We start from the raw sequence: 20,810 nt of genomic DNA, 5'->3' as shown, positions 1-20,810 counted from the left end.
ACTCCTCCATTCCCCCACCTTTTTATAGTTGTCTAAAATTATATATTTTACGTTGAATTCAAAACCACTGATTTGTCATTAGAGTTTATGTATTTTATATCATGTAGGAACTAAATAGTGGAGTTACAGTTCAAAAATTGACTTCTGTTTGTATTCCATTGTGGTTGGAGAATGTGCTTTGAGTATATTCAATTTTTTTTTTTTTTTTTAATTTCTTGAGGCTTGTTTTATGTCCCAGCTTATGGTCCCTTCTGGAGAAAGATCCGTGATCACTAGAGAAAAAGGAGTGTCCTGGAGATTTGGGATGTAAGGTACTATATATGTCTGTTAAAATTCTCTATATCTCTTTCTCCTTTCTTTGTTTCTCTGTCAGTAGGGCTCCTTTTAGAATCTGAAGTAGGGCAGGTCTTTTATTGGCAAAATCTCTCAGCATTTGTTTGTGAAAAATTTAAGCTCTCCCTCAAATTTGAAGGAGAGTCTTGCTGAATAAAGTATTCTTGGTTGGAAATATTTCTCTCTCAGAATTTTAAATATGTCATGCCACTGCCTTCTCGCCTCCATGGTGACCGCTGAGTAGTCACTACTTAGTTTTATGTTGTTTCCTTTGTATGTGGTGAATTGCTTTTCTCCTGCTGCTTTCAGAATTTGCTCCTTCTCTTCAGTATTTAAGAGTATGATCAGATATGTCTCGGAGTGGTTTTATTTGGATTTATTCTATTTGGAGTTCACTGGGCATTTATGCTTTGTGTATTTATATTGTGTAGAAGGTTGGGGAAGTTTTCCCCAGCATTTGAATACTCTTCTGGGACACCAATGAGTCTTAAGTTTGGATGTTTTATTTTATCTATCGTACCCCTGAGATCCATTTTGATTTTTTTGATTTTTTTCTCCATTCTTTCTTTTCTTCTTTCATTTTCTGTTCTCTGCACTTCTAGGACACTGAGACGTTGTTCACCTTCCTCTAATCTTGTATTGTGAATATCCAGAGTCTTTTTAATTTGGCTAACAGTTTCTTTTACTTCCATAAGATCTTCTATTTTTTTATTTACTCTTGCAATGTCTTCTTTATGCTTTTTGAGGGTCTTCTTTATGTTGCTTATATCCTGGGCCATGGTCTTCTTGATGTCCTTTAAATCCTTTGCCATGTTTTCATTCCTTAATTGTAGTTCTTTGATTAATTCTGGCAAGTACTGAGTCTCTTCTGAGATCTTGATTTGTGCGTTTGGAGTTGGAGTCTCCATATAGTCTGGTTTTATCATATGCATTAAGATTTTCTGTTGTTTCTGGCCTCTTGGCATTTGCTTTGCTTGATAGGGTTCTTTCAAGTTGTAAAAAAAAAAAAAAAAAAAAAAAAAAGGATATCAATCTAATTTTTCAGAAACACAGTTTGGTGACGTACACTTTCTCTAACTAACCAGCACATGGCGTCTGTGAGTCACCTTTAGCCCTCAAGTCAGTTCTCAACCTTGTTCCCATGGTGTGTGGGGAAATGATTCTTGTGGGGTTCAGTTGGAGAACTCAGTTTGGGTGTGTTGCTGGAGCTGTCCGCCCTGAATGTGGGGCGTGTGTATGGGTGGCCAGGGAGGAAGGGCAGCTTTAATATTCAAATGCCCCAGGTTCCCGGAGATTCAAGGCCGCCGCAAGAGTCTAAGCCTTCATTTCATTTCAGCCCCAGACCCTCTCTCTTGCTGTCCCACAAACCACTGGACTTGGCATAGTGTCCCTGGGTTTTCTGAGTGGGTCTCCTCTCCCAGCCGCGATCCTCCAGGACCTCTGCTGAGGGAATGGCATGCTACATCACCAGTGCATGCTGTCCCTCAAGGGAAGCCCCGGGCCGCCGGGCCGTGCAGGGGCGCTCTCAGCCTGATGCAAAGATGGCCAAATGGGGCGTCTCAACCCCCCCCCTTCTTGCACAGTTCCTCCTTCCCAGCTCCAGGACAACTGGTGGGACTCTGGGCTGTGGGCACAGCCGCAGGCAGGAGTTTATCCAGCCCTCCAAGGAGCCAGCTGCAAGCCGCGGGGTTTCTTTCAGCTTCCGGCTCTCCCCTCCGTTCCCCTGGCCCCAAGGATATCTGCAGCGGGCTATCTTCCAGGCCAGACACTGAGAGGATGGCCCAACCCCCTCTTGCTGTGTTTTACTGCGTGGTTCCCACTCCCGCAACTGCAGGCGATCCTGGGTTTTTCCTTTTTTTTTTTTTTTTCAAAAGAGCCAGTCAGTCTCCAAATGCCAAGCCCTGGCTTCCCCACAACGCCACACGGCTGTGGGTCTTCCAGCCAGCTTACTCACTCGTTTCAGAATGCAGACTCCCGGACTCACCAAGTATACGGCCCCTGTGATACTAGCAGACCTTGTCCAGCTGGCGTATCACTGTAACCAGTATTCTGGGTCACTTTCTGGTTTTTATCTAGTGTTTTTCACAGAGGTGTTTTTTGCCCTGTCTCACCTACCCGCCCTCTTAGTTTTTCCCCTAGATATTATTTCTGTGTTTCATAATTTATTGAATAAACCCATGAGTAAAATCATTAACTTAAAGCCATAACGTTGGGGAATAAACTTATTTTTGCTGAAAGGTGAGCTAAGTTCGAGTTTGTTTTCCTCATCTCTAGTTCTAACTCTAGAAAAACAAAGCCAAGCTCAATTTATTAATGAAAATATTTTGCAGATCTAAATTCCTTCATTTGTATAACAGAACAGTTGGATTAAGTGATCTCAAGGTTCTTTCTTACCTAAAAATTCTATTATTTTGTGAAATGAGTCAATGTGCAAGAAGTATGAGGGGAAACAGAATATAATTTGAGAACCAGAGGCATAATAATCAATTCTTTTTTTAAAATCCCAGAAAAATATAATCTGGTAGCAAATTCTAACTTTAATAGTGAGAGTCATGTCCTTATGATATATATTAACTGATTTTAAATGACTGTTCGGTTTGAAACAAATTTACTTAAAAATAAAATTAAAATTCCACTCTCAAGATTGTGTATATAAATTATGAATATTGTGCTGGTTTGAATGTATTATGTCCCCCAGAAAAAGCCATATTCTTTGATGCAATGTTGTGGGGCAGACATAATAGTGGGGATTAAGTTGGAATGTTTGGATTCAGAGATACGCCCCACCCAACTGTAGATGATAACTGATGGGATATTTCCATGGAGGTGTGGTCCCGCCCATTCGGGGTGGGCCTTGATCAGTGGAGCCATATAAATGTGCTGACTCAAAGAGACTGAAGGAGTGCAGCTGTGAGTGACGTTTTGAAGAGGAGTAAGCTTGCTAGAGAGGAACGTCCTGGGAGAAAGCCATTTTGAAACCAGAACTTTGGAGCAGACGCCAGCCACGTGCCTTCCCAGCTAACAGAGGTTTCCTGGACGCCATTTGCCATCCTCCAGTGAAGGTACCCAATTTCCAATGTGTTATCTTGGACACTTTATGGCCTTAAGACTGTAACTGGGTAGCAAAATAAACCCCATTTTATAAAAGCCTATCCATCTCTGGTGTTTTGCATTCTGCAGCATTAGCAAACTAGAACAAATATCTATACATTATATTATAGGACACTACAAATGAACAAATTAAATATAACTGTGTTAACATGGGTAATTCTTAAAAACAAATACTTGAATAAAAATTAAGGAAGTTACATAAGTACATTTATTGCTGAATTACATTTGCATAAATTAATTTAAAATGGGGATTATGATTAGATATACTTCAGAACTGTAGTTAAGAATGGTGAGGAAGTTAACAGGACATAGAAAGTGGGCAGTAATCGGGCAATCAATGATTAAGGAATACAGAATGTTCAATAAGGCTCATTGTAAAGGTTCCTAGACTGGAAGTTCTTACAGCAGTCAAATCTGTTCCTGAGTTTTAACTGTTATTTCTAAATTCTGAGATGCTGTGCTCTTTGTGTATAACCTGGTAGTCCCCTGTAACATTGGGTATCTGTGTGACACCTGAGACTCAGAGTTAGAGTTCTACAGCTCTGAAAGTCAGCATTACTCTACAAAGCAACTGTTAGAGATGAAAAAGAGATCAGACTTCAATTAGAGAAATGAATGAAATGGACCTGGTTAGGATTGAGGTAAATCAGAATACTGGGTAAAAGATGATATTGCCTATATTTTAAAACTTCAACTTCTGTGTGAGACCAAAGGGAGAGATACTGATTTGTTAAAAAAATTAAATTTTCTGTAGCACACTATCTAATTTAACCTGTCTGGTCAGTTTATTTAGACAACATAATTATATGGATCCTAGAATTGGGAATGAGATCTTATTATACTGTACAGGTTAATGTAATACCCTGATACACCCCTGAGTATCTTGGGCAGAAAATAAAGTATTTGCAAAGTCCTCTTGAGGGACTGGAGAAAAAAACATAGAACTATTAAACTTCCCCTCCTGGGGAATTCTCAAGTACTAGGGACTCCTAATTTAATAAGCCAACCCTCAATCTTGAGGCTTGCCCTTATGAAACCTACTTCTGCAATGGCAAAGCTAGGCCTACTTAAATTATGCCTAAGAGTCACCCCCAGAGAACCTCTTTTGTTGCTCAGATGTGGCCTCTCTAAGCCAATTTTGCAAATAAACTCACTACCCATCCCCGTATGTGGGACATGACTCCCAAGGGTGTAAGTCTGCCTGGCAACATGGGACATGACTCCTAGGGATGAGCCTGGCCATGGGATTGAGAATGCCTTCTTGATCAAAAGAGGGGAAAAGAAATGAAAACAAAATAAAGTTTTAGTGGCTAAGAGATTAAAATAGAGTCAAGAGGTCATTCTGGAGGTTACTATTTATGCAAGCTTCAACCAGATATTGTAAATTGCCACAGTATGCCAAGCCCCAACCAACAGCATTCCTGAAAATCTTAAAGAATACCTTAGGCTCTATCTAAGACTCTATAAATGTGTTACTTAGTAAGTTTAGTTTTTTTCAGAAACTCAAGGCCTCCAGACTGTTCCTATGCCAGATAAGCCCCAAAACCCAGAGGTAACAGTCTCTCCAAGAACGTCAACCAGTTTAATTCCTCTACCCCATAATGTTGGCACTCCTTTCCAGAATGAAGAAGCTAAAATGATTATTGCCCAGACATCCCTGAAGATTGAGAGAATGATCAAATGAGAGGGAAGAGATACAACTGAAAAATTAGGATTTGACAAATAATTATGACTACTGACTCATTATACAGATATTTCTTTTTAGTTTCTAGTGTATGTGAAGGATATACCTGAAAAGAAATCCAGAAGGAAATACCTGAAATTGTTGAACTGTAATCCAGTAGACTTGATCTTTGATAATGATTGTTTAACTATATGGCTTTTATCATGTGACCATGTGATGATAAACACCTTGTGACTGACACTCCCTTTATCCAGTGTTTGGGTAGATGAGTAATAAAATAAAGACTTACATTAAAAAAAAAAAGGACAGAGAAGAAAGGAGGATAGTAGAATGGAGGAGGGGTACACAAATGGCTTAACTGCATCTGAAATGTTAATCTTTTAAAAATAAGTGAATGATGTTTCAAAATTTGGTAAATCTGAGAGGGACTGTTATACATTTTTGTAATATTTCTTGTAGTTTTTTTAAAGAAAGAAAAAATATGGATTCTCTGAAAAATTCAGAAGTGTATATATACATATATATATATAAAATTGTGGAAACAAAATATATAAACTTCATGAAAACTATAATTTATTTTTCACTTAATTGCTAAACACTTTTGCCAAGTGACAGTAGTAATACTCACCATTTGATGCTGTAAAATCAATAGCCACGGTGAAGTTGATTTGCGTTCTAGAATATAAGTAAACAAGATCATTAATAATTAAACTCATAAAAGAAGTTGGTTTTCCATTTGCATTATCATATTTTCTTCACATCAGTAATTTTTTTAAATGCTAACAACTAGAAAATATATTACAGCACACACTGAAAAACATCAAGTAGGCAGGTTTACAAGGTAAGAACTTGGCCAGGGTCTTTACAGTTCTACAATTGCAAAATAAAAAATAAAGTCTTAGGAATAAAAATAGCCATATTTGGGAGAACAATAATTAAAGAATTGGCTCATAATGAAAAAGTCAAACAGCAAATTATCATTTGCTAGTCTCAAATGCCAGCAACATTCATTATTAATGTCTGTTTTCAAACTTCTTCTGTAGTCACTGTGAAATTATTATGCCCTTAAAAGAGTGGCATAGTTAAAACTATCTCTAATAATGCCATCCCTTAAAATAATTCGTATCAATAGGTCTGAAACCATAGGTTTTCTTCTGCTTCCTTTAAAAAGTGAAGTATTTTAAGTACCAGGCTATGCTGCAGTGCTCATGGCATTCCTCTGTTCATGTGTGTATGTATATGTATGTGTGTGTGCTATGTATGTGTGTGCATGTGTGTGTATACATGTATATATATTTTTAAATTTTCAGCGCATGGTAGTTACCCAAAATTATTTTACTGTGTTAGGTTTTCCCCTAATTTTTTTTTCTGATGGAAACAAAAGAGCTGGCATTCACATAAGAAATTCACTTTGATGCGTATACCTAAGGTCTTTCTATATATAATCCCACCTCTTTCAACAAAGAAGACATAAGAATACAAATAAGGAACAACAAATATGATTACTGGGATAAACTGAATTGTATCCAGTTTCAAAAATTATTTTTAATTTAAAAAGCATGTCCTTTGAAAATGTGAATGCTTAGACTCTTTTGGGTAACAAATTACTTTTGGCATACAGCGAAACAGATTTAACACTTCAAAGCTGGGAACTGTCAGATAAAGGATGATGATGATGATACACTGGGACTGAAACAAAACAATCTGATTCTGGGGACCAAGAATTTAAATTGCTTGGACTACAGCAAAGGGTCCCTTGTAGTTCTGTTGGCATGAACTGTAGTAATATTTCCTTCTTTCTCCCAAAATCCAGCCTGAAAAGTCCTGAATGCTATTCAGCAACTGAAACACAAATTGGTACATTTTTTTCTGAAGGCATGAACAACTTTTTGTGAGTTATATTTAACAAATACTAATATAGATTCTCTTTATTGCTATATGGTAAGTTTTTTTTCAGAGTAGAAATTAGGTTTATAGGTTGAGAATATAGGCTAATTTGGAGCACAATGAGAAACAGCATGAACCAAAATGAGCAAAAACATTTAGAGAAAGAATACCATGAGACACTTGGGAGAACATTTTCAGATAATAAACCCCTTTGAGGGACTGAAAAGAGAGTCACTTGTGGCACATTGCTTTGTCATTCTGCTAGTGGGAAGAGAAGTCAATGTGGCCAGGGTAGTATGTAGTAGAAAGGGGACAAGCTTTAGAGCCTGAAAAGATCTGGGTTTGAAGCCCAGCAACCCAGTTGGTGACCATAGCTACATTTCAAAATTCCCGCAGAGCAGCTGCCTGGTACATGGTATGCCCCCTTGATAGAGTGAGCATTGAAAGAAAAACTATGCAAAATACTATTATTAGTTACCATTTTTTTAGCATATACATGTATATTTACCCACATACATACACAGTATGTCTTTACAGAGCTTATCTCAGTTAACCTGAAAATAATTTTAAAAAGAAGATAGTACTATTCTCTTTCTACAGACATAGAAACCTATGCTCACAAAACATAATAACTATCCACACAGGTAATAAATGCCAAAATTGGGATTTGAACCTCATGTCTAACTCGTAAGATCATATCCATTACCCCTGTAATATACTGTTTCTCCAGTTAAGCGTCTGTAAATTATTACTATAAAATACCTGCAAACTATAACCTGGTTATAGTAGGAACACAATAAAGGATAGTGATTATTATGTTAGAAACCTAAAAAAGACACTACACAGATGTTCTTAATGATAAAGATGCTAACCTCATGCTTGTGCAAATTTCTCCTAACAAATATGTTATCAAATACGTGAATCACAATATTACTGGTGTATATGCCTTATGTTATTTTCTTGAAATGAGACCTCAATTTTGGGGTCTCAACAACACACGTTAGCATATTATATAGGTCAATTCAGGGGTTGAGTCTTTGCTTCAGTCTCCTTTAGGCTACAGTAATAGACATCTTTGGATTCAACTCTCTCTTCTAACAGTGACTAGAACAATGATTTGCAAATATTGGGACCTCACTGTTTCTGGGTAAATGAAGGTATGCATTTTATACTGTTTTCTAACTTGTTGTCCAGGATAACCTATATTGTGTGGTATAACCACCAACTTCTTAGAATCATTAATTCCAGATAAAAGACTTCAATAATGAGAGATACAAAGGTCCTTTTGGAGACAAAGTTGTGCCCAGCAAAACGAAAAGAAAAGCTACGGCTACTAATAAAAGAATTACCTAAAACAAAACAAAACGAAAGAGCAGATAGTTAGAATTAAACTAACTAAAACTTCCATGCATAATTAAACTTAATTACAAAACCAAGTAGATCAGATTTAAAAAAACAATAATGAATTGTATTTTGAGAAGAAGAAAAAAGAAAAGAAAGAAGAATACAAAAAAAGAGGCAGAAAAACTTCTGGGAAAGACGGCAGAATAGGGAGCTTCGGGACTCACTCATCCTCCAAAACAGATAGTAGACAGACAAGAAATGTCTGAAATAACTGTTTGCGGCTCTGAAGGCCAGGGTAGCACTGCATAGTATCCACGGAAGAGCAGGAGAAAGAGGCTGAGAAACTGCAGTGAAGAAGTGTGAGTAGCGTGCTCCATGGCAGCTGCTGGAGCCCATTCCCCACATATGATGGGCTGCCTTGGAGCCCGGTCACTGGCTGCAGCAGATTAAGAGGGATGTGGAAGTCCTCTTCCTAAAGAATGGGGAGAAGGGAGAGCATAGATGAGCAATGATCATGGCTTTTGATCAGGGAACTTGGATTGGGGTCCCAGCTCTTAGCTCCAGACAGGACAGCCTTGGCCATTGTTTAGTCTCTGCCCCTGACAGGCATGCAGGTGGTAGAAGGGTAAAGACACAAGTGCCACTTCAGGGCTGCTTGGAAGAGTTGGCTAAAGGGCACCATCTGCTGGATAGGCCAGGAAATTGTAGCTCTCGGGACAATTCAAAAAGGGTTTTGGCATCTTTCTTGACCTTCTCCCCAGGACACTTGGCACTGGTTTGTGCACCCTTTCAGGGTCCCTGGCCCTTTTTGGTTGGGAAATAATGACTTGGGAAAGTCATCTCCATAGTGACTGCCTTCCCAGAATTTTCCCTCCAGACAAAAAGCAGCTAGAGGTAATGAAAGGAGTGTAAAAAATAAAACAAAACAAAAACAAAAAACACAAAAACTATAGAAGCAAAACAAAAATAAACTGAACAGATCAAAATTCCTGGAGAAGGAACAGAGGCATGTTTTACCTGGGGGCAAAACAACTGTACCAATAGTGATATCTCAAAAATTGTATTGCATATCCAGGGCAAGAATCAAATGAAGAAGAGCTGAAAAAATCTGATCAGTTGAACATGGGCTATTCTAAACATCTAGAAGAAGTTGAACCAAGTGTCAAAGAAGAGCCTTAACACAAAGCCAATCAACAATAAAACCCTAAACAAGAGAGAGAAACTAACCTTCAGGGTAAAACTCATCAAGATAATCAGATGCACAGACATAAGCAAAAAATCATGAGCCATACCAAGAAACGGGAAGTTAGGGCCCAGTTAAAGGAACAAATTAAAACTGCAGAGGAGACACAGAATCTGATACAAGTAATCAAAGATGTTCAAATAAATCTCTTGAATCAATCCAAGAAGGTGAAGGAAAATATGGTTAAATAGATAAAGGATATCAAGAATACACAAGTTGCACATAAAAGAGAATTTGAAAGTATAAAAAGAAGCATAAAAAATTATGGGAATGAAAGGCACAATAGAAGAGACACAAAATACACTGGGGGCATGCAAAAGCAGATTTGAACAGGCAGAAGAAAGAATCAGCAAACTGGAAGAAAGGACAATTGAACTATTACAGACAGAAGAACAGATAGAGAAAACAATAGAAAAAAATTGAGCAGGATATCAGGGATTTGAATGACAGCATGAAGTTAACAAACATATGCATCATGGATATTCCAGACGGAGAAGAGAAGGGCAAAGGGGCAGAAAGAATATTTGAGGAAATAATTGCCAAAAATTCCTCTACTCTTATGAAAGACATAAATATACATATCCAAAAATCACAACATACTCCAAACAGAACAAATCCTAATTGACTACTCTGAAGCACACACTGATCAGAATGTTAAATGCAAAAGATAAGAAGAATCCTGAAAGCAGCAAGAGAAAAATGATTCATAACATACAAAGGAACTGCAATAAGACCAAGTGTTGATTTCTCATAAACCACAGAGGTAAGAAGGCAGTGGTATATTTTCAAAACTGAAAGAGAAAAACTGCCAGCCAAGAATTTTTTATCTGGCAAAACTGTCCTACAAAAATGAGGGAGAGTTTAAAATATTCATAGAGGCTGAGAAAGTTCATCAACAAGAGATCTACCCTAAAGAAATATTAAAGAGAGTTCCATAGGATGAAAGGAAAAGACAGGAGAGAAAGGCCTGGAGGAAAGTGTAGAAATGAAGATTAACAGAAAGAATACTAAAAAGGTAAAAGAGAGACCCCCCCCCAAAAAAAAGATATAACATATAAAAAGCTAAAGGATAAAATGGTTTAAGTAAGTACAATCTTTACAGTGATAACATTGAATGTTCATGGATTAGACTCCCCAGTCAAAAGACAAAGATTGGCAGAATGGATAAAAAAGTATGATCTAACTACATGCTGTCTACAAGAGACTCACCCTAGACCCAAGACACAAATAGATTGAATGGGAAAGGATGGAAAATGATATTCCACACAAACCATAACCAAAAATCAGCTGGGGAAGCAATACTAACATCATAAAAAATAGACTTTAAATGCAAAACTGTTAGAAGAGACAAAAAAAGGACACTACTTATTAATAAAACGGGCAATCTACTAAGAGGAAATAACAATCATAAATATTTATGCACCTAACCAGGATGCCCCAAAATATATGATGCAAATACTGGCAAACCCTGAAGGGAGAAATTGACGTCTCTACAATAACAGCTGGAGACTTCAGTATACCGCTCTCATCAATAGATAGAACATCTAGACAGATGATCAATAAAGAAAAGAAAGAACTTGAATAATATGATAAGTGAAGTAGACCTAACAGACACATACAGAAGACTGCACCCCAAAATAGCAGGATATACATTCTTTTCAAGTGCTCATGGCTCAATCTCCAAGACAGACCACATATTGGGTAATAAAACAAATCTCAATAAAATTGCAAAGAATGAAATTATACAAGGAACTTTATCTGACCATATTGGAATGAATCTGGAAATCAATAACAGGCATAGCACTGGAAAATTAAAATTATATATGGAAGTTAAACAACATGCTTTTAAACAATCAGTGGGTCAAAACAGAAACGGCAAGAGAAATCAGTAACTATCTTGTGACACATGAAAATGAAAACAGAACATGTGAAATCTTATGGGATACAGCAAAGACAGTGCTGAGAGGGAAATTTACAGCCCCAAATAACTACATTAAAAAAGAAGAAAGAGCTGAAATTGAAGACCGATCTGCACACCTGGGGGAACTAAAAAAAGAACAGCAAACTAATCCCAAAGCAAGCAGAAGGAAAGAAATAACAAGGTTGGAGCAGAAATTAATGAAATTGAGAGTAAAAAAACAATAGAACAAAACCAAAAGTTGGTTCTTTGAGAAGATCAACAAATTAACAAATCCTTAGCTAGACCGACAAAGAAAAAAGAGGTAAGATACAAATAAATCAGAAATGAGAGTGAGGACACCACTACTGACCCCACAGAAAGAAAAAGGATCATAAGAGGATACTATGAACAACTGTATGACAATAAATTAGGCAACCCAGATGAAATGGGCAAATTCCTAGAAACACAAGAACAACCTACAATGACTCTAGAAGAAACAGAAGATCTCAACAGACCAGTAACTAGAAAAGAGATTGAATCAGTCATCAAAAAAGAAAAGCCCAGGACAAGATGGCTTCACAGGTTAATTCTACCAATGAATCCAAATGGAATTAATACTAATGCTGCTCAAACAGTTACAAAAAGTTGAAGAGGTGAGAATACTACCTAATTCATTGTAGGAGGCCAACATCATCCTGATACCAAAGCCAGAGAAAGATACTACAAGAAAAGAAAATTACCGACCAATTACTCTATGAATATTGATGCAAAAATCCTCAGCAAAATACTTGTGACTCAAATCCAACAACACATTAAAAGAATCATACACTGTGATCAAGTGGGTTTTATCCCAGGTTTGCAAAGGTGGTTCAACCCAAGAAAATCATTGATGTAATACATCACATTAACAAATCAAAGGGGAAAAACCACATGATCTTCTCAATAGACACAGAAAAGAAATTTGGCACAATCCAATATCCTTTTTTGATTAACAACATTTTGGAAACAGGAATAAAAGGAAACTTCCTCAACAAGATAAAGGGCATACATGAAAAACCCACAGCTAATATTGTGCTCAATGGTGAAAGACTGAAAGCTTTCCCTCTAAAATCTGGAACAAGACAAGGATGCCCACTGTCACCACTGTTTTTCAACATTGTGCTAGAAGTCCTAGCTAGAGCAGTAAGGCAAGAAAAAGAAATAAAAGGCATCCACGTTGGAAAGAAAGAAGTAAAACTTTCACTAATTTCAGATGACATGATCCCATTTATACCAAGACCTGAAAAATATAGCACAAAGCTACTACAGCTAATAAATGAGTTCGGGAAAATGATGGGATACAAGATCAACATGGAAAAATCAGTGCTATTTTTAAACACCAGTGATGAGTAATCTGAGGAGGAAATCAAGAAAGATTTCCATTTACAATAGTAACTAAAATAATCAAATATCTAGAAATAAATTCAAACAAGGATGTAAAGGATTTGTACATTAAAAAAACTACACAACATTGCTAAAATAAAAAGAGATCTAAACAAATGGAAGGGCATGCTATGTTCATAGATTAGAAGACCAAATATCATTAAGACGTCAATTCTAATCAAATTGATTTACAGATTCAGTGCAATCCCAATCAAAATTTCAACAGCCTATTTTCCAGAAATGGAAAAGCCAATTATCAAATTTCTTTGGAAGGCTAAGGGTCCCTGAAGAGCCAAAAACCTCTTGAAAAAGAAAAAACGAAGTTGGAGGTCTCACATTTTCTGACTTTCAAGCATACTACAAAGCTACAGTAGTCAAATCAGCACCACTAAGTACAAGAGGTCAGTACAGGCATATATTGGCCAATAGAATAGAAAAGAGAGTTTAGGAATAGACCCCCACATCCATGGCCAACTGATTTTTGACAAGGCCCAAAATCCACTGAAGTGGGAGAGAACCGTCTCTTCAACAAATGGGGCTGGAAGAACTATATATCCATTTCCAAAAGAATGAAAGAGGACCCCTACCTCATACGCTACATAAAAATTAACTCAAAGTGGATCAAAGACCTCAATATAAGAGACAGTACCATAAAACTCCTGGAAGATAATGTGGGGAAACATCTTCAAGACCTAGCATTAGGAGGTAGATTCTTAGACCTTACACCCAAAGTACAAGCAACAAAAGAAAAAATAGATAAATGGGAACTCCTCAGAATCAAAAATTTCTGTACCTCAAAGGAATTTGTCAAAAATGTTAAGAGGCAGCCAAGGCAATGGGAGAAAATATTTGGAAACCATGTATCTGATAAGAGAGTGATATCCTACATATATAAAGAAATCCTACAACTCAACGACAACAGTACAAACAGTCCATTTATAAAATGAGCAAAAGATATGAAAAGACATTTTTCCAAAAAGGAAATACAATTGGATAAAAAGCACATGAAAAAAAAGTTCATCTTTACTAGCTATTAGGGAAATGCAAATTAAAATCACCATGACATATCATTTCACACCAATAACAATGGCTGCCATTAAACAAACAGGAAACTACAAATGCTAGAGAGGATGTGAAGAAATTGAAGTCTTATTCATTGTTGGTGGGAATGTATAATGGTAAAGCCACTGTGGAAGACAGTTGGGCGTTTCCTCAGAAAACTAGACATTGAGTTACGCTAGATCCAGCAATTTCACTTCTCGATATATACCTGGAAGATCTGAAAGCAGTGACACATACAGACATTTGCACACTAATCTTCATGGCAGCATTGTTCACCATTGCCAAGAGTTGGAAACAATCCAAGTGTACTCCACAGACAAGTGGATAAACAAAATGTGGTATATACATGCGATGGAATACTATGCAGCAGTAAGAAGGAACAAGCTCCTGAAATATATGATGACACAGATAAACCCTGCAGACATAATTCTGAGTGAAATAAGTCAAGACACAAAAGGAGAGATATTGAATGTTACCACTAATGTGAACTCCCTGAACAATGTAAAATAAGTGTCTTGTAATATTGAATATAGGGGACCTAGAGATATACAGAAACTAGAAGGGGGAATGATAATCTAATATGTACAGATATGATAATGAGGGTGACCTCAAAGGTATGGGAATGGGCAGGGGTGATGACTGTTTGTTAATGGGATTATAAACATCAGTGCCACACTGAAGGTGAACATAATTGAAAGGGATTGTTTAAAGGCATGTATCCCACAGATTAGCACTACAAATATAAATAAGTGTTTACATGACAGACTTCTAAGGTATCACATTGGTACAAAGAGTTAACAGAGTGGTATATGGAAAAACTACCCACTACATATTATAGACTATAAACATAATAGGACTACCTTACCAGTACTATACTAATACTAGGGATGGATAATTCAGGGTTGCTAAGAGCTTTGGGATGTTCTATGTTATGATAATTCCTTAAAATTGAGAGTGATGATGATTGTACAACTAAGTGAAGATAATGTGAGACTAATTATTTATTTTGCACCAAATATATGCTATTTGAAATTAGGAACCCCTGACTAAACAAGTCAAGCCCTCTATCTTGATGCTTGCTCTTGTGAAACTTATGGCTGTAAAAGGGAGGCAAAGCCTTCTTATAGTTATGCCTAAGAGGCACCTCCAGAACACCTACTTTGTGGCTCAGATGTGGACCTTCTTTTTCTAAGCCCAATCCAGCAAATAAATTCATTAACCTCCCCCTACGTGGGTCATCACTCCCAGGGCAGTGAATCTCCCAGGTGATGTGGGACACAACTCCAAGGAATGAGCCTGGTCCTGGCATTGAGGGATTGAAAATGCCTTCTTGACCAAAAGCGAGAAGACATTATAACAAAGTAAGTTTACAGTGTGTAAGAGACTTCAAATAGAGTCAAGAGGCTATCCTGGAGGTTTGTCTTACGCAAGGTCCAGCTAGATTTCCCAAATGGCTACACTATGCCAAGCCCAAATCAACAGAAGTCCCGAAATATCCAGGTCCTTATCTAAGACTCTATAAAAGTTTCACTCACTAAGTATACATTTCAGAAACTTAAATCCACCCAAGTGTTCCTATGCCAGTCAAGTCCTAAAACCCAGAGGCAACAGCCTCTTTAAGAACAACCACCAGATGCAGCCCACTTCCCCAGAATGCTGACAACATTTTTCAATAAGAACAAGTTAGGATGGTCACTGCCTAGACACCCCTGAAGATTGAGAAAGCGATTAAACAAGAGGAAGGTGTAGCAACAGACAAGATAGGATTTAACAACAGATTATGAATACTGAAACTTTATATAAATACATGTGTGTATATATATACATATATATTTTTTAGATGCTAGGGTATTAGAATAGCTAGGAGGAAATAACTGAAATGGTGGATCTGTAACCCATGACATTCTTTGAAATTTGCTCTATAGCTTCTTGTTAAATTGTATTTTGAAAGTTATCACCTTTCTGTATGTATCTTATATTTCACAATTAGGAAATAACTGAAATTGTGGAAATGTAACCCATGACATTCTTTGGAATTTGCTGTCTAACTACTTGTTAAATCTTACTTTGAAAGTTATCACTGTTCTGTATGTATGCTAAACTTCACAATAAAAAATCTGTTAAAAAAAAAAAAAAGAAGGGATAAAGTCCTGTTGCATGTGACAACATGGATGAACCTGGAGGACATTATGTTGAGTAATATGAGCCAGACACAAAAGGACAAATATTTTATGATCTCACTGATATGAACTAATTATAATAAGCAAACTCAGAGTTAGAATCCAGAATATAGGTTATAAGGGGATAGAATGTCAGTAGATAATGGGAGCCAATGCTTAATTTGTGCATAATTTCTATTTAGGTTGATTGTAAATGTTTGGAGATGGACAGTGGTGATATTAGCACATCACTGTGAGTATAATTGAAAGCGCTGATTTATGTTAGTGAATGTGTTTGAAAGGAGAAGTTGTGTATGTTAGAAAGAAGAAAAGTTAGAAGATAAAAGGAAAGTTAGAAGATAAAATATGGGATTATATAAAACACTGAACCTGTTTTGGATGATGGACTATGGATAATAGTACAAATATAAGAATGTTCTTTCATGAATTATTACTACTGTACGATGGTATTACAAGGTGTTAAAAATAGGGTGGTAAACGAGGAAAAATACACCTAATGTATACTAGACTACAATTAGCAGTAATAATTTAATATTCTTTCGTGAATTGTACCAAAGGTACCACATTAATGCAAAGTATCAACAATAGGGGGTATTTGGAAACATTGTATATTTTATCTGACTTTTCCATAAACCTACAACTTCTCTAATTAAAAAAAATCATAATAAAAAACATTATGCTAAAGTAGACACAAAGTACTACATATGGTGTTATTCCATTTGTATAAAATGTAAATATAAATAAATTTGATTAGTGGTTTTGAAGGACTAGGAAAGAGCAGAGCAACTGTGAGGTGACTGCTAAAGGGTATGGGGTTTTTCTTTTTGGTGTAATGAAAATGTTCTAAAATTGATTGTGGTGATGACTGCACAACTCTGTGATTATACTAAAAGCTACTGAGTGTACACATTGGATGGACTGTATGGAATGTGAATATTCTCAATAAAACTACTTAAAAAAAAAAAAAAAAAGCAGCAGCAGCACCAAGGAATGCACTTGAAGCCCAGGACACTCTTCTAAAGTATGAAAGAGTGATGCATTTAGCCATTTAGCATTAAATGATAAATAAGACCATTTGGTAGACCAGGTTTGGAGACATTCAACAAGCAAAGCAGAATCTTTGATGCATATTTAGTGCCTGATAGATGACGAGATTTGATTAACTCTTAGTCTCATTTTGCATGTCAGTAATAATTCCTTTCCTTCATTGTTTTGAATAGCAGTATTCAAATCAGAAGGAAAATCTGATGGCTCACTGTGAATAGCATTTCATGGTTGTGATGACATCTTAGCCTACTTTCACACCATTTGGATTTTTCCATTAAAAAGCCACAATTCAACTACAATTACAATTGCCATGCACTGTGCTAAACGAGGGAGAGAAAATGGGAGCAAAATAGACACCATCCTTGAAGTCAGAGTTTACAGTTATAGCTTTCTATTATTAAAAACACTGACAAAATGACACAGCATTTGATCATCGAATTCATAAATGAAATTAGATCCTAAAACTCAATTGCATATTTACTGTGGATAACAGTTTGTTCATTCCCAGATTCCTAAATATTTCCATTCATATTATAAATTATACTTACTATATCAAACCATCACATTGTACATATTTAGAAAAATATTAAGTAATAAAAATAAGTTTTAAAGAAAGTTACTAACAATAGTATAACTTAAGGCTATAAGAAAAATGTCTTGAAGACTTTGAGAAATGATTTTTGTCAAAAAGTAGACCAAATAGAACATCTTGATCAGTAATCCTGTTGCCCTTTTTCATGCTCTAATGTTAATTGATGCCTAATGTTAGAGAAAAATATCAATCATCTGTCAAAGTAAAAAATCTGAATTCACAGAAGGTGACTCCTGAAGGAATAGTCATAAAAACAATCACATGTAAGTCCTTGAAACATTTTGCTTGGGAGGCATTACTTTAGCTGCCATGTTTTAGAAACTCACAAGAAAGAGCAGGATTTCCAGAAATGCAGATAGCAGCCCATATTCTGAAACTATACAAAAGGTATGTCTGCCAGGTTTCATGAGTTAGTAGTAACATCTCATGAGAGTTCCCAGTACATATATCTTGAGACTGTTAAACTGTATACTTGGAAAATGTCCTATTTCACTATGCCACCTTTTCAAAAGCTGTGAAAGACAGAAACATCAGATGTCAAGACAAGAAGATTTTACTAGCACCTCAATGATCCAGAGAGAATACATTTATCTGTGCATTTCAAGAAAACCACACACACAGAGTAATACCATCTTAGACAACTTTTCTATAGCTGTCATTGGGAGTTAATTATCAAGAACTAACAACTTTGATGGGGTGTGGAGAATAAGTGTTATTTCTTCTTCCCAATTTCAAATCCTGCACACAGTAACATTATCAATCTGAAAATTAATCTTGACAAATTCAGATTCACTTGCTGTTGGAATCAACAACCTATAATGCAGTGGGGAAGCCTACGTCTCATTCTTGCAATGCTGCTACCGTGACTATGGTTTTGCCTTGATTGACTGAGACATACTGCAGTTCATACTCTGGTCTTGGAACCTGTCCTGAACCCCCAGTTCAAGTGCCTCAGGCACCATCATCTGGTGGTTATGACCCTATTCTTCAAGGACTGAACCTTGAACTGTTTGCTGTCTTACCTTTTTCCTCTTTTTTAAAAGTAGCTCTACTACCTAAATGAAAATACAGACATCTGACCGATTCCAATCTGTTGCCTCTTCAAATCTTCTGCTTCCCATGCTCATAACCTACCCACAGGATAAAATACCCTCAAAAAGTGAAGTCTGCTAGAATAAGGACAGATCTGGGGATACACAAATGTGAATTCAACAATCAATTCTTCTAACAGTAATGTGATCCTGGGAAAGCTACTTAACCTCTGTGTACCATTTGCATATTAAGGATAATAACAGCTTCCTCAGATGCTTGCTCTAAGGACAAGAAAAGCACCTGCACTTTTGGTAGGCACTCACTCCGTAAGTAGTTGTCATCATCATCATTATTGATGATAGCTTTTAAGGACCCAAGTTTATCATATTTCTTGGAATACTGGAGTGTGAAATGCTTATTAAATTTCTGGGTCTATCAGAGTATCAGGTTATTCCTCAGAACCTGACTGACTTCCTTTCCTTCATACTAGCCACTAATATCCCAAACTGTCCAACAAAAATACAGCCCGAATGATCATGACCATTTTGGAAGGTGTTATCTGGTACCTCCTCAAAGTTGCACTGTATGACGTAACTGAAAGCTTTCCCCACTGCCTTATTTTCCTTTCTGTGGTCCTTCCTAAGACTGGTTTTCTGAAAGAGATGAATGATATATCAAAAGAATAAAAAGAAACGTGGTAATTGATATAAATGTGTAACAGCTACTGTGCAGGAGTTTCTAAACATTGAAAGTGAAACTCTAAAGTACCTAAACATAACAAATACTCTAAATACTGGAGGATAACTTCTTTGGGCAATTCAGCCCAACCTCTTCTGGTTTATTCTAGCCCTTGCCTTTGTCAGGTCAGGAGAGAGAATTCTCTATGTTAATATAAACTTCTTTTTCATGTATTCTTCCCATAGTGTTTTGTCAGTGGTGTACCAAGAATGAGGCAATGAACCCCTGCAGGCCACAGAATTTATTGTCTGTGGAGAAAATCTCAACAAAACTTTATTTTGGGTGGGCCAGAGCTAGCCAAAGTACCAATTTAATAACTGTTATTTCTATTTTTTTAGGTTGATTTTCTGCCCTTTATAGAGACCTCTAGCTAGACTCAGTAAGTGTAACCCAACAATAGGCTGGAAAGGGTATGGCGAGAAGGTCCTGGAAGGGATGCCACCCCAGGTTAGTAACAAAATAATATACAAATACCATTAATAAATGCTGATAGCCAACGTGCTCTTGGTATTGTAAATTAAAAGTGACGAATTACTATTATTCAGTATAAAAATCAAACTGAAAAGAGTACTGCATTCCAATAGCTTTTGATATATCATACTTCTTTTGAAATGTGTTTGAGCAACTCTTCAAAAAAGCTAACCTTTATAATTCCACAAATCTTCAAGTGCACTAACATGACCTCCAACATACTACTCTGGGTTGCTTGGTTGATGACGGCCCAAAGTGTTGACTTACTTTATTGTCATTCTTTGACGTAAAGCAAGGGTAGATGGGCTAAATTAGTAAGTCTTTCTAATGGCTCTGAAGAGGAGTGGCATCAAAGACCAAGGTGTGAAGACTGAAGTTTCCCTTGGTTTGACCACACTAAGGGATACAGCACCCAGCTACCTTTCTGTCTACTGTCCTTCATTGAAAATACTTAGTCATTCATAGTGGTCTGGGGGGAAAAGGGGTGGAGGAAGAGCAAAAAAGGGTCCTGAAAGTCATGTTTCCAAAGACAACATGGGCTCTTACAGAGGACATCAAAATGATTAATAAACAAATATTTCACAAAACCTGCAACAAATCTGACAATGACTTATATTTATCCACCAAATTAGCAAAAATGAAAACGGAGTAACACTATTCAGTACAGGTAAAGATATATTAAACTTCCATGTATTAATGTTAGTAGGGTAAAATTATTACAGACTTTCAGCAACACTATTTAGAAATATCTAACAAATTGTAAA

At 36.6% G+C, this 20,810-nt stretch overlaps 1 protein-coding gene across 3 annotated transcripts in view; it reads right to left on the bottom strand.

The window, feature by feature from the left end:
* CPNE8 (copine 8) overlaps window positions 1–20,810 on the bottom strand; it is a 252,147-nt gene that overhangs the window by 45,883 nt on the left and 185,454 nt on the right. For all 3 annotated transcript variants that reach the window (XM_037845646.1, XM_037845647.1, XM_037845648.1), the window contains one exon: window positions 5,757–5,803. In XM_037845646.1, the coding sequence (XP_037701574.1) occupies window positions 5,757–5,803 (47 nt within the window). The remainder of the gene's footprint in view (window positions 1–5,756; window positions 5,804–20,810) is intronic.

The sequence above is a fragment of the Choloepus didactylus genome, chromosome 8 (genome assembly GCF_015220235.1).
Source record: "Choloepus didactylus isolate mChoDid1 chromosome 8, mChoDid1.pri, whole genome shotgun sequence".
In the NCBI taxonomy this organism is placed as follows: Eukaryota; Metazoa; Chordata; class Mammalia; order Pilosa; family Megalonychidae; genus Choloepus; species Choloepus didactylus.
Note: the sequence above shows the minus strand (reverse complement) of the source record. Positions and strands in the feature narration are given on the sequence as shown.